The 14,529-nt window shown below is 41.6% G+C and overlaps 1 protein-coding gene across 4 annotated transcripts in view; it reads right to left on the bottom strand.

The window, feature by feature from the left end:
• Positions 1–14,529, bottom strand: part of TMTC4 (transmembrane O-mannosyltransferase targeting cadherins 4) — an 87,809-nt gene that overhangs the window by 15,630 nt on the left and 57,650 nt on the right. For all 4 annotated transcript variants that reach the window (XR_015872849.1, XM_088458129.1, XM_088458142.1 and 1 more), the window contains 6 exons: positions 11,639–11,736; positions 11,226–11,318; positions 10,567–10,728; positions 9,092–9,294; positions 6,619–6,790; positions 3,088–3,219 (listed from right to left, as the gene is read on the bottom strand). Coding sequence is in view for 3 of the 4 variants with exons in the window: in XM_088458129.1 (XP_088314255.1) it covers positions 3,088–3,219; positions 6,619–6,790; positions 9,092–9,294; positions 10,567–10,728; positions 11,226–11,318; positions 11,639–11,736 (860 nt within the window). In the remaining variant the exon portion in view is untranslated. The remainder of the gene's footprint in view (positions 1–3,087; positions 3,220–6,618; positions 6,791–9,091; positions 9,295–10,566; positions 10,729–11,225; positions 11,319–11,638; positions 11,737–14,529) is intronic.

Below are 14,529 nucleotides of genomic sequence, written 5' to 3'. Positions count from 1 at the left end.
CTCCACGTCTGTAGACAGGAGTATAGTTGTACTTTGCTGCCATGAGACCATATGAATCAGGTTCAGAACCTTAGTGGTATTGTCCCTGGCCTCACGAACAGCAACAAAGCCCACCTGGTCCGAATGGATCAAGCTAGGAAGAAGTAATTTGAGGCAGCTGGCCATTAATTTAGCAAATAGCTTCAGATGAACTTTAGCAGGGATATGGGCCTGTAGCTGGAACATTGAGCCGGGTCCTTCCCCTCCTTCGGTATAAACGTAATATGGGCCAATAGAGATGGTAAAGAAAAGGGTGAAAGATCCGAAACCTCACTGAATGCTTGAAGCATCAAGGGGGAGAGAACGTTGTTAAAGATTTTATAATAGGCAACCCATCAGGGCCTGGGCTCTTACCTTTGGGGGTTAACTCAATAGCCCCCTCTAATTCAGTTAGAGTAAATGGCTCCTCAAGGGCCATTACATCGGCCTACAAAAGGGTGGGAAATCCAACCTCCTCAAGGGAAGTCTTCATGGAAGCCTTCTTTAACAACAAATCATCCTCAGTTCTCGGACCCCTCAAATTATATAACTGGGAATAGTATGAACGAAAACCTGAGGATATATCCTTTGTGGAATTTACAAAAAGACATCGATTGGGCTTTTATTCAGGCAATGTATGTGGATGCACGCTGGGAATGGAGAGCCCTAGCCAGTATCTTGCTGGGTTTGTTTTCACAAAAGAAGTAACAGCTACGAAACTTCTGTGCATCTAATTTAATTTTGTCAGACATAACAAATATTAATGGACTGACAAGCATCCGGAAGAGACTGAGAAGTCACCGCGGACAGCGAGGACTTGTGCACAAGTTTCAAGGCCTGTATACTCTGCTATAGCTTCCCTCGCTGTTAGCTGCTGCTTTTTGATATTTGCCCCGAGCTGTAAAAGTTTGCCTCGCAGTACACATTTGTGTGCTTCCCTGATTGTTACCTTTGACGTGTCAGGCATGTCATTTTTGCAAAGGATTTTTCTATCGCTTCCTTACTTAACCTGTTGCCTACAGACTGGGTCTTGAAGCAGCATGTCATTCAAACGCCAAGAATAAGTCTTATGACAAGGCGAGGGAAGCCTAATATTCAGCGAGATAGAGGCATGATCTGACCAAGAAATGTGCCCCATTTTTTGTGTTTTTTTGCTAAGTGCAGATACCTGTGGGGAAGGAAGAGGTAATCTAGTCTGGTGTAAAACTTGTGAGGGTGCAAATAGAAGAAATAATCTTGCATAGTAGGGTGACATATCAACCAGTTTATGTTCATGCAAGATTCGTTTGACTCTACGGTGGAGATTATCAAAATATCTAGGCGATGAGTTGGAGGTGTCTAAAGTAGGGTCTAGAGACCAATTTAAATCACCTCCTAGCACTAACACCCCCTCAAAATTCTGGCTGGACAAGGCTTAGGGCCCTATCAAGGAAGACTGTTTGGGCACTATTTGGTGCATAGATGTTGACAAAGGTGAATGTCTGAGAGTATATCTTGCACTTCACCAGCAAGACACGGCCAACAACTAACTGGGGGGGATAATATCAGCTATAGGAAGATGATGGGCAAACAGAATTGCAACTCAGTGGCGTCACAAGGGGGGTGTGAGCCGCACCTGGGTGTCACCCACCGAGGGGCGACGCCAAGGTGCAGACTCCTCCTTAGTGACATGAGCCGGGTGCTGCACTGTATAATTAAGTGCAGCACTCGGCTCCTGACACAGTGAGGGAGCCGGCCGTCCCCCTCAGGACCTCGGGGGTTTGGCCGTAAGGCCACACCGCTTCCCGCATGGCCAAGCTGCTGCCCGCGAGGCTACGCCCTCTTTTTGGGCGACTCGTGGCTATGCCACGCACACAGCTTCCCTCCCCGCGTGACACCGCGGGGAGAGACGCCACTGTTGCAACTCCCAAGGTCTTACCCTCGGGTTAATAGAGAAAAAGCCACATGGGAAATCTCTATTCCTGAGAGATGGGGCATCATCCCCTTTTAAAGTGTGTTTCCTGTAAGAAGGAAACATCAGCCTTCTCCGCTCTCAATTCACACAAAGCACGACCCCGCGTCTCAGGAATATTATGTCTTTAGCATTAATAGAGACAATCTTCAACTGAGACATCAGAGAATAACAAAAAAGCTGCTGAGTGGAACATAAATATACTTCGTTATGAACCTCCTACAAAAGACAAGACATAAAAAATAGGGAAGACATGCGAGAGACAAATAATGAGTAGTATCCTGGCAGTGAGGAAAAAGAGAAAAAAGTCAAAACAGAAGGGGAAAAAAAAAAAAAGAGAAAATAGTAGACAACTTAAATATAGAAATATGACACGGAAAAATAGAAGAGAGTGCGCTACACCGCGCCTGAGTGACCTAATGAGAAAATCCAGTTCCGCCACTAAGCCCAGGACCATATCTAGTGGTGCAAGGAGGCAACAGGGGACAAAACGGCTGCGACCACTGGCAGAACATCGAGACATGGCATATAAACAATAATATAAATCAGAATGACAAACACATGAAAGAAATCAAATATACCCTAATAAAAAGAAACGCTGTATGAATATGACAAAGCAAATAGCAGATGATGGTAATGACAATGGTAGCTGCTGGCACTAGCAATGTGCTCATGGCTGGATCATTATTTTGTCACAGGCAAGATGGGGAGTTGTTTCTGCCATGTAAAAGAAGTTTTGTAGTTAATTGGTGCCTAAATAGAAAATGCACTTATTTGCACACAAAATAAATGGTATACAAAATGGGCAGAATTACTATATAAATGTCCATGTCGTACACTTGGTGTAAGGTAGAATATGCTGCTGCCGATGACAATGCATCCGGAGCTCTGCGTATGTGCTGAAATACAACTCCATGCCCTATTATTCGTAGATTTTCCTACTGACTCTGCGTCAGTCCCTTAAGGTCTTAGAATATTTTGCTATTAAAATGTTCTTTTAGAAACAGAGGATGCGTTATTCAAGTATTAAATTGTATTTTAAAAGATTTAGATTTAATACACTGACAAGAAGCACTTGAACGCTCAGCCCCAAGGAATAAAGAACCCAAAGGACTTACTTTAGCATTCAGAGGACACACAAAGAGTGCACTCTGGAAGAGGAGCTCCTCAGACTTCCACTGGTTACTTCTGTAGACACAGCGCACTACGTTGATGGCCAGTAGTCCCAGTATAGCCAGTGTCACAAGTTTCTTAAGATAAATAAATAGTACGTACATAAAAATGGTAATTGACTCAATGTGAAAGTAGCATGTTAGCACATACACCACCTAAATAACATTATCATGTTACATTTACATACAGGTTCAAATGTTTCTGAATTAAACTCAGTGCTACAACTGTTACATAACACAACAAAAAATATTTATACAAAATGCTTCTGGAAAGACTATAAGGGGTAAATTTACTAAAGTGACTTTTTAGAAGTGGAGATGTTGCCCAGAGCAACCAATCAGATTCTACCTAACATTTAACTAGCACCTTCAAGATAATAGCTAGAATCTGATTGATTGCTATGGGCAACATCTCCACTTCTAAAAACTTTCACTTTAGTAAGTTTACCCCTAAGAGTTGTGAACAATACAATAACTTCATAAATTGCTATGCGTAACTAAACAAACTTTCACTTTCATCCAATTGGGGACACTCAAAACACTGGATTTAGAGAGTGGTATCAGAAGCTTGGTTACTTTTATAGTTACCTTAAAAAGCTCAAGAGCTTCATATTTAAAGTTATAACGCTAACAAGGTTAAAACTATTTAAATAGCATTACTACTGTGTCAGCATTCTCTGGTCAACATTACACTAGAAAAGAGAATATAGCTTGTCAGATACTTAACAGCTAAAATATCCTTGCGCCTTTATTTAGTTTATTGGTTTATCCACCGTATGTGCTGCTAGTCCAAATTAGCCAGTAACCAACTGTCCCGATTCAGACACACAACTATACAAAATTACAAAAAATGGACTGGGCTACTGGTAAAAAGCATGACAAAAGTAATACTATTATATACACACACATTTTTTTCACCAGTAGCACAGTCCATTTTTTGTAATTTTGTATAGTTGTCAACATTACATTGTCTACATTCTCACTGTTGTCGGATCATACCGTACCAAACCCTTTTTATGAATGCCAATGTCAGGCACTATTTTCGAGAGTTTATTATTTTATCTTTTAATTAACGGTCATCTGTATTTTTAAGTCATGACTGGGGATACCTGGAGCTGGCAGAGGATGTACCTACTATACCTCTGCCACCTTCTCGGCTCTCACTGTGTGATGGCATCTGGAGGAGACCTGGTCACAGCTGATGCAGTTAGTGATGCTAATAACAGGCTCCTGGATAGGAAAATTAAGACCATTCATAAGTCAGCCGCAGAGGCATTCCTTAGCTCATCTTCACTTCAGATTGGGCCAATATAATGCAGTGAAGGGTTGGTTAGAGCAATTTGCGGACGTTTGGAACCTGGCACACCAAGATCGAGTTTGCTAACTGTGGTGGAGCATATCTGTAATGCCTCAGGTTATTCTCGGTTTGCACAGCCTTAGTAGTTCGTGAGAATGATGCATGTTTGCCCATTTTCTGAATTAGATATTGAAGTTACAGTTAGCCTACTGTAGGCATAACTCCTTCACAGGCCCCATCTGGCCTTCAACCCAACAGTAGAGCCATGTTAGTGGGTAGAGCAAAGCAATAACCTACACTAAGAACTGGCAATAGTAATCTTTTCCAGGGAGCCTCGTACATAGAAGAAACCTACGTCTGGGGGAGCCCTGTTTAGTTCTGGCTGGGCATTAAAATTCTCACTGGACCATGGTTGTTTGGGGAGAAGACCATTTTCTAAATAACATTTGTGTAGGAACACCTTATTCAGAGAGCACATACATTTGATATTTATCGGTTTGTAGATCTGCGCAGGAGCAGCATTGAAATGTGCAGATCTGGTTCTGTAAATCGGTCGTAGTGACCCAAGGCTGCAGCATGATTGACATGTTGCTGGCATCTGGGGCGGCGACGGGCAGCATTCCAGAAAACAGGCATGTCGGCCCAGTTTTCTGGTCATGTCGAAGCCAGTGGCTGCATCATTTAACGCAGCTTCACTGGCCTCAGCAGTGTGATTTGTCCGGACATCCCCGGCTACTCAGATTTCCGATGTTCACACAGTTGATCCGCTGCAGCTTCTTCGGACGCAGCCTTCGCATCACAGAAGCCTGCAGTGGGCACCTTTTTACACAAGATGCCAGCTGCGGCTTTTGCATATTTTAGCACACCCGCTGCGTACAAAGATGGAGGAGCTGTGCTATCATGTCCATCTCTGAATAAGGCCCACAGGTGGCATCTAGTTGAAGTCTTACTTGCCAGTTGAAGACTGCTGAGGGCATGGAGATACCTGTGCTTAACTGCTGCCAGGCGGTAGCAGACTTGTGTGAGACTTTTCATAGCTAGATGGGAGCAAATATGGTTATTGGTAAAAGGTGGTTCCCAAACTCGGTCCTCAAGGCACCCTAAGTCCAGTTTTTCAGGGTATCACTACTTAAGCACAGGTGACTTAGGGCCTGATTCAGACCCACTCGCGAGCGGCTGTCCGCTCGCAAGTGGGTCGATGTTGTGCACTGCGCATGCGCACGACGGCGGGAGCTCCGTCGTGCGCATGCGCCAGACGCGGCGAGCGAAGGACTTTCCTTCGCTCGTTGTGTCTGATCAAAGGGGGCGTGCTGTCGATGTTGATTGACAGCACACCCCCTTTGGTGGGCGTGCCTCCCAGACGGGGGCGTTCCCAAAGGAACGCCTACCGTCAGAAGCCGGCCCACTGACATCACTAGTGATGTCAGTGGGAGTGATTTTGGCTCTGATAGAGCCAAAATCACTCCGGGCCTTGCGGTTGAAAACCTCAAAAGCAGGCTCCGGCTCGCAGTTTCGATGGTCGCGATGGTCAAGACCATCGCGGCCATCAAACTGCACGCTCGTATAGGCTGTGGGTGGTGACCCACAGCTATACGAGCGTCCAGGAGGACGCTCCATAGTTATGGAGGACGGCCCTCATTCAGAGCGTGCACTCTGCTCAGAGCGTACGGCTCTGAATGAGGGCCTTAATTAGTACCTCAGTCAGCTTGATTATACCATCTATGCACAAGCATGTATATCCTTAAAACCTCAATTGTTAGGGTGCCCTGAGGACAAAGTTCGGGAACCCCTGGCATAGCTAATTGCATGTGTGTATCTCTGTGTGTTTACTCTGGAATTAACTTAATTGGGAATGTTGTTACTTTGATAGTGGACTGTTTGCCGATTATATATATATATATATAAGCAAACAGTCATTTGCACTGTTTTTCTGTGCATGTTTTCCAACCTGCATCACAGTATTCAACCTCCCTGCTCCTATGTCCATTAACTTGGTGCATTTTGGTTGTGTAATCACAGAGAAGACATTGACTGAATGGACTCCTGGCCATCATTATAGTAGAGAAAACCAGATCATGTGTTTATTTTTGTGTATTAAGCTTTCTACAAATGTCCAGCAAAATGGTTCATTATGGCTTCTCAATTCTGTCTTTGGAATATCATAGAAATCATATTCTTACCTTTTTCTTGAATTGTCTGCAGATTTTACTGTAGCCGTAAGTCAGTAACATGCAATAACCTACACTAGGTAGGTAGAGGACTCTCTCAGCAATAACAAACCCAACTCGGAAGAAAAGATTACTTGCAGGAAGAAAAGGGATTGTGAGAAATCCTAATCCCATGGTGAGGATTCTGGTTAGTAAATGAAAATACAAGTTAGGAACCAGATAATAGAAATGGTTTTATGCATATTACACTGATCAACACCCATTTTATTGCCAATCATATTAGAGAGATCTTGGGGTATCTTTGTGGTGCCGATTCCAAACAGGACATCTGTTTTGGTAAGTTGGCTAATTTTTTGGATACACAGATGGAGGGGGAAAATTGTAGAATGATTGCGGATTGCACACCTTAAGTATTCGCGTGTCTCACCTTCTAGCAAGTTCTGATAGGTTCCCATATGTACGCGTTATGGCTAAGTTCCCTCTTACTTAATGGGATAAGTTATCTCAAGAACTAGAGCAAATTCGAAAAAAGAACTTCAGTAACCCCAAAAATACCCTAAATTCTTTCAAATATCCTTGGCAACTAGTGTGCTCTTCTTAATACTGTAAACCACTAACAGGAAAATGATGTCATGCTCATGGCTATAAGCAGAGTCAATGCCGTGAGCCGCCTCACATAAACAGACATTAAACTCCTTGCAGAAAAAAGTACAGCCAAGCCTAATAATTCAGCCAGTGTCAGAAACGCTGACGTAAGGAAATGAGAAAGCTTGCCCGGTATCACAGTAGTGGTGGAGAGGAAGGAGGGTAGAATGTAAGAAAATGAGCGAGCAGGCAATGGTATGCTGTAACTAGGCATTCAGGGTCATGGTGTAAATTAAGATCTACTTCATTTTGCCAACCTATGTCTCCAAGAAACAAAATAAATATGCCAGGCACGGTTATACCCATATTATTTGTGGTACCAGCTATGTGGCAATACTAATGCCATATAGGAGTATAAAAAGTTCGCAATTGTCCCCAGCCCCGCAAATCTATGTGCATCTAGCACAATGAAAGAATGAGGAAAACTTTCATATTTGATCACAATATTTAAGCCTGGAGTCCAGTGTCAAGGACTCCTCATTTTTTGTAGTGGTGGTGACAACAATTGTCTTTCTATTTAGTATTCAAATTCTCCATTTATGCCATTAATACACGTGTGTGTGTGTATATATATTATATATATATATATATATATATACACACATATACATATACACACGCACACAGTTTTATTATATATTTAGGTAGGGGAAACCCTGAAGGCCTTCACCATTGTCATATCTACTTCTGCTTCCTGGTTTCAGGTCTCCTCTATTACTGCCTTGGCTTACCTCTTTTCATGAACTGTCCTAATGACATCACACTGTTACCTCCATGTAGCAATACAAAAGTGCTCAGCATAGACACTGTGTACAGCTCAGCTGATCCATGGCCAGGAAACATTCTGCTTCTTATCTGGTGCCAAACACTCAAACTGTCTCACAATAGCTTGGTGTGGCAAAGTGGGTGGGGAATGATTTTGGAGAGTTCTACAATATGCAACCGCCATCTTTTAAAACTGGAAGTGTGTGTTATGGGTCCGCTGGTTTAGTAAACTCCACCTTGTTCCCTCCAAGACCACAGGTGTTACACACTAAAAGTGCTTGTGCTTAGCATATTTCAGCTCACTGAACTTTATACAGTTATAACCAAGACAACACATGTTAGGAGGCATGAGATTACTGAAGGTGGTGCTCACAGGTGTTTGTACATAGTCCAAATGTGATAAAATTTTGTAGTGCGTGCATGTGTATTTACACAAGTATAATGTGGCAACTTTATTCTAAAATATGAAGTGGGATTACACCTTCAGTATAGCTACAGTAGACGCCTGCACTTTCCATTTGTACACAGGTAACTTATCACTGAATCAATAACAGGCATTGTATTAAGGCTTGAGCTACAGCTGTACTCTGTAGTATTTTGTAACCAGTGATAAAACCAGTTTTAAAAATAATTTTGTCTTTGGAAATTTTGGTTATGCAACTATTTGAAACTAGGATTGTAGCCATATTACATTTAATGATACATCTTGTATTTGTATTTATTTATTGATTATCCTCCAATACAGAGAATGTATGCATATACAATATAGGTCTAGGGAAACACTAGTTTTGTGTAGATCAGTTGTAGAAGCAGGAAAGGGGAAGATTTAAAGATCATCAAAACACCACATTAAATATTAAACAAGCACCATTACATACTAACATCATATACTATTCATTTACCCATGCACTGAATGAGGCAGACAACAGAAAGTGTTGTGAAAATAAAGAAGGTTACTGTTTATTAGCAGTGTCTAGAAATGTAGGTATCATTAGTTTATGGCTCCCTACTGATAATAAAAAAAAAAGCCAGGCTTCCAATGCTTCCATTATTTGAAATGCACAAAACAACTCACCTTCTCGTGTGGCCATTACTGGAGAATAAAGCCTGGTACAATAAGCCAAGCAAGCAGAACCAAAGTGCTGCTGGTGCCATTATCCGGGAATCGCTGAGAGATTTAATAAGAGGTATGCAGCCCATTGACCAATCAAAGCAGAGCCACCATGGGCACAGCAGCAGCCATCCATTTAAGGAATAATAGTAATTATAGTTTATTACCTGTCATTAAGAGAAGAAAAAAAAAATCAATGTCTAATATTGAATGTTAACAAAAAAATTATCAGTACAGGTGCATATCCCTGTACTGGTCCAGCTTACACAGCTTCAACATATAAATAACCTATGTAGTCTATTTTTGTAAATCACAAATCAGAATGGTTTTAAATTGAGTATACCATTCCTTCAGTGTTCATGGTATATTCGGTTTGAATAATCTACTATTAAGGCATTACTGAATTCTAAGCAGACATTAAATAAAAAGGTAAATTGTTAAATGTAAAGTAATACTGAAGGTTAATAACTATTCCAGATTATTATTATTTTCCTGTGTGTAAGTGGTATTATAATAAGGTATGGTATGAAATAACTACAATAGCTCAAGAGCAAAAGAGTACAATATTAAATGTAATAAATACAGACATGTAAAGAAGGAATGCCAAAAGGATTTGAAGTAATTTAACAATGGCAGCTAAACACTAAAACAGCGCTACATGTTATACTTGCATCTAGCAATCGTTTTCTCACACATACACATTATTAATATACAGTATATATCATGCCAGATATTCTCTAGTGCTGAAACAATTAAGTATATTAGATTACAAATCATGATATAGAAATACATATAAAATGTACAATTAGAAATGTGCACAAATGGTAGAGTGCCCTTTAAGCTTACATAATTTGTAAGGCACTGTGGAACCCTTGTGGCGCCATATAAATAACAGATAATAAAAATAATAATAATATTAATAATATGTATGAGAGCTTACAAATAAAGCATTGGCAAATATGTAACACTAGCATGGGCCATAAATGGTTTATTCCCTGAAGAACTCTCCTGGAGGTGTGAAACTCAGAAGCAACCAGCTGACCTATTGACCTATCTGACTGTTTATCATTTAACATCATTAATTAAGCTTTGTTCAGTTAAAAAAAAAATGTATCAGTGAAGCATTAATCTAGTCACTCTTTCATTATTGGTGGTTCTAGCCACTAACTAATGTATAAGTGTACATCACATGTGACATTATAATTATTTCTGTGCTCGGTACACATAAGAATGCATTTAATTTCAGGTAATTTCCTAATCACACCCTGCAACTATGGGTTTTGCTACAATAAAATGAGATTACGACAATGTAAACTCATAGTAGTCTGTAGTAACAAAAGAGGATTTAAATGTGCTTCATTTATAGTGGTGATAAGCCTATAGGTACTGGGTATTTAACAAAATACCTGCAGAATATAGACAGGAAGCGTCATACTCACTCTCACAAGTGGGTTATCTGCAAAAGAGGCTGGGTTGTCAACATCAGTAAATGCAGGTGGTCCTGTGCCCATTATACGCCAGCGTACATAAAGCATTAATATACCCCCAGCGGCTAACAGGCTTATCCTTGGAAGCAATCCCTTCTTTAGAAAAGATGAATTCTGAAAAAAAATAAATACACAAAACATGTTTGTGTTCTCGAAAATGTACATAGCCCTAAATAAAGTCTTTTTCCTACAGATCTATATCCTAATGCACTGAATAACAGCACATACTGGTAAGATCCAATTTATCATACGCAACAACTTATTCTACAAGATGCCAGAGACACAAAATAATAAATAGCTGAATGACAATAATAGTAAAAACTGTGTACATCTCATAGGAACTGGTGGCTATTTCTGTGATCTGTTCAAGAACTGAATTTATTCCAAGTTACTTCCTAACCACACCTTGCAGAATCAGGATTTTGCCACATTACAGCAAAGGTATTTGCATAGCACCATGAAAATCAAAGGGCAGAAGAGGATTTTTTCGCTACAATAAAGAGACTTCTTTCAAGAATGCAACTGAGCGACAGACATGAGATCACACTGTGCAGTAACCGAGGAGCCCAGAATCTGTTCTGAATAGGAAATGGGAAACTGAATACACTCACCTCTGGGGTTCTGTCCCTGTGCTGTACCTTCTGGATACATTCCAGCATGTTTAACTTGCAGATTACAAAGACATCAAACACAGCATTCAAACCCTAGAAAAGACAATAATCTTTTGTTATTTCCAGAAACCATTAGCTGTAATGAGGGGGAGGTGAGGAAGGGGGTTAGGACAACTGAAATATTTAAATTCAACATTAATAAATCAAACACTATTTTGGTGTAAACAAGATGGGAGGCATGGAAAATAAAATAAAATAAAATCTTATATCAATTCATACATAGCGGACATGGATTTTTTAATGTTCTCCAACAACAGGAGGGTTTTCTTAAATTATTTTACATGGCAGTTTTTTTTACTAACACAGGATTTACTGTGTTTGTACATTCATTAAAGTATACATTATTTTCTTACCAAGACAGTTATGCCTTGCTCTTTGCATAACATGGCAATAGCACCAAGAAAAACGCTACACAGTACCCAAAATACAGACGTATGTTCTTCTTTATTAACTGTGGGGAAAAGAGATGTTCATTCATTTTAACAACACCTGTTCTCCATTATAAACAACTACTAGTGTAAGCAGACAATATTACTACAAATGCTTTTGGTTTTAACATAATTAGATTATTTTTGTTTCACAATTTTCAACAAATAAAACATTACTAGCTGTTAAATAAAACATTACTAGCTGTTAATATTTAGCAAATTTGCTCCACAGAGCTACACATTATGTGTGTACAGAAAGAAGGAGCCGATTACTTGTGAGTACATATATCTTTCATGTGTTAGATTATCAAGAATAATCAACTTCAAAATCAGGGAAAACAATGTTATTAAGTGAAATGATTTGGAAGTAAGCAGCATAGATCAAAAACACAAACGCTGTGAATTAAATTCATACAAGAGCAAATTAATAAATTGACTCTGTAGGATGAGGATATGGTACAAATAGACAGAGGCACCAAACCCTCGAACCTTGGGCTTAACAAATGGATTACTAAAGCATGAATCCCAATATATCTGTATTTCAAATCATCAACAACCTTAAAGTGCTTGTGTGCTGTTCATTAAAAATATAAATTGTAAAACAACTCGAGTTTTAGAATGTTATAGCAGAAAAGAGCACTGCTTACTTTACAGATCAGCTACAAGTTTCTCACTGGATCCTGACATGTAGAAATCACCGGTCAGACTGAGTCTGATTCACTACGGATCGCAATTCTGCTTATACGCATGCACCGCAGTTGCTAATATCAGCGGTGCTATTTAAATGTGTGCATTCACATTGCGATTGCAGCCTGACATGAGGACACCCACTTGCCCTTACTCACATCCGTATACTAGGGCAACATAGCGAAACAATCGGTAACATTGAGTAACATCGGACCCATATGCACACTTGCATAAGCCCTGACTTTACTCAGAAATTGCTAACAGACACGCACGCTATCAATGCTATGACTGATAATGGCTATGCAGTGGATAATTTATGCACATCCTTGCAACAGCGTTGAAACGCACGGGCACGCCTGCGTTAGCCCAACACTCCCCCCGGCCACCACCCACAAACGGCACTTCCCGCTAATCACTATGCTCTGGAACTGCGTAGCCTCTGCAAACACAGTTCCCATCGCAATTGCTATTTCGCACAGGCGCACTGCGATACATATGCAGAACGCAACAATCAACAGTTTGCGTGAGTCTTTGCACCTGCGATCCGTGATGAATCAGGCCCTCTGACAGGTAAACCAGCTGTCCTGCTACTAGCAACACCTGTTATTTACACCTCACTTTTATTATCATACCATTCAGTGCACAATATTTGTCATCCTTAATGTTTCTCATTTTCCGTTTATACGGCTGAACATTGGACATTTGGTGAGATTTATACCACTCACAGTCCAACGCAAAAATAAGTATCTTGTTTTAATATACTTTCATTTTTGTGTTTAATTCAAGTTAAAATATTTGACTGAACAACCAGGTATGCCCTACTTTGGATCGCACAATCCTCTTGTAAATCCATGCAATGGTGTTCATACAGGTTAAATGGCATCCCTACTATTGGGTGGGTATGGGATGCCGGCGTTCAGAATCCCGATAGCGGCATCCCGACAGGGTTAGGATGCCGACACTTGTCAGTAACTATCCTACCCCTACCACTGAACCTAACCCTCTCCTACCTTAGTGCCTAGCCCTATACCCCCCCTCCCCACCCCTCTAGTGCCTAACCCCAACACTTACAGTTGGGATGCCGGCGGTCAGGGTGCCGAAGTCGGGATTTTGACCGGTGTCGGGATTCCGCCGCCAGCATCCCGACCACCGGGATATAAACTACACTCCCTACTATTAATGTAATGCAGTGGAATGACAATATTGCCTGCTAAAGAAACTGCACCAAGCTACAACAAGAGTGTAAGCTGCAATAATTACAAATATCATCAAACATATTTATTGGTAGAAGTACTATCCTATCATTTGATTGTCCATGATGATGACATAGTCTCGGTGTAGTAGCAAATGGAATGTCCAGCAGGGGCGTAACTAGGGGCTTTGGCGTCCAGGGCAAGTTGAAAAACGGATTGAAAAATGGAGCCCCCGCCCCTTAACTTATGTGAACTGAGCCTTTTGCCCAAGGTCACTTATAACCTGTGTCCCTAAAGCACATCTCCACATGGTATGCAGTCGGGATGCCGGCCGCCGAAATCCCGCCTGTCATTAGATCTGCGCCGGGAGCCCAATGCCCGGCATACCGAACGAAGGTAAGCTGGGCACCGGGTGCAGACAGCCGCAGGGGTAGGCGGGGGGTGGAGGTTTCAGGACTTCTGGGGGGACTTCGGGATAGACACCCCCCTGGGAGGGTTAGGGTAGGGGGGGTTAGCGTTAGGCACTCCCCCACACCCCGGGAGTCTTCGGTTTAGGGTGCAGGGAAGGGGGGGTTGGGTTTAGGCACTTACAGGGGGGGCGGGGGAAGAGGGTTAACAATAGTTAGAATACTTACCATCAGGATTTTCAGGGCTGCCGGTTTTCCGCTGTCAGGATTTGAACCGTCGGACATAGGTCCGGCGGTCATTCATACCGATCCCTTCCACACTGTACATTGCCCTAGCTGCCAGAGTCCCCCCTCTGCCGGGCCTGTCCTGGTGACCAGGGCACGGTGCCTTACTCGTACCCCCCTCATTACGCCAATGATGTCCGGGTCATTAGGTAGCAGGCATCACTTTAAGCGGTCATATATGGCCACTCTACATGGTCCTGCTGAACACCCAGGCATGCAGTCAGCTAGCTCTACATGTAGAACA

This window comes from Taudactylus pleione, unplaced genomic scaffold (genome assembly GCF_031769625.1).
Source record: "Taudactylus pleione unplaced genomic scaffold, aTauple2 ptg000041l, whole genome shotgun sequence".
Lineage (NCBI taxonomy): Eukaryota > Metazoa > Chordata > Amphibia > Anura > Myobatrachidae > Taudactylus > Taudactylus pleione.
This window is presented reverse-complemented; position numbering and strand designations above follow the sequence as displayed.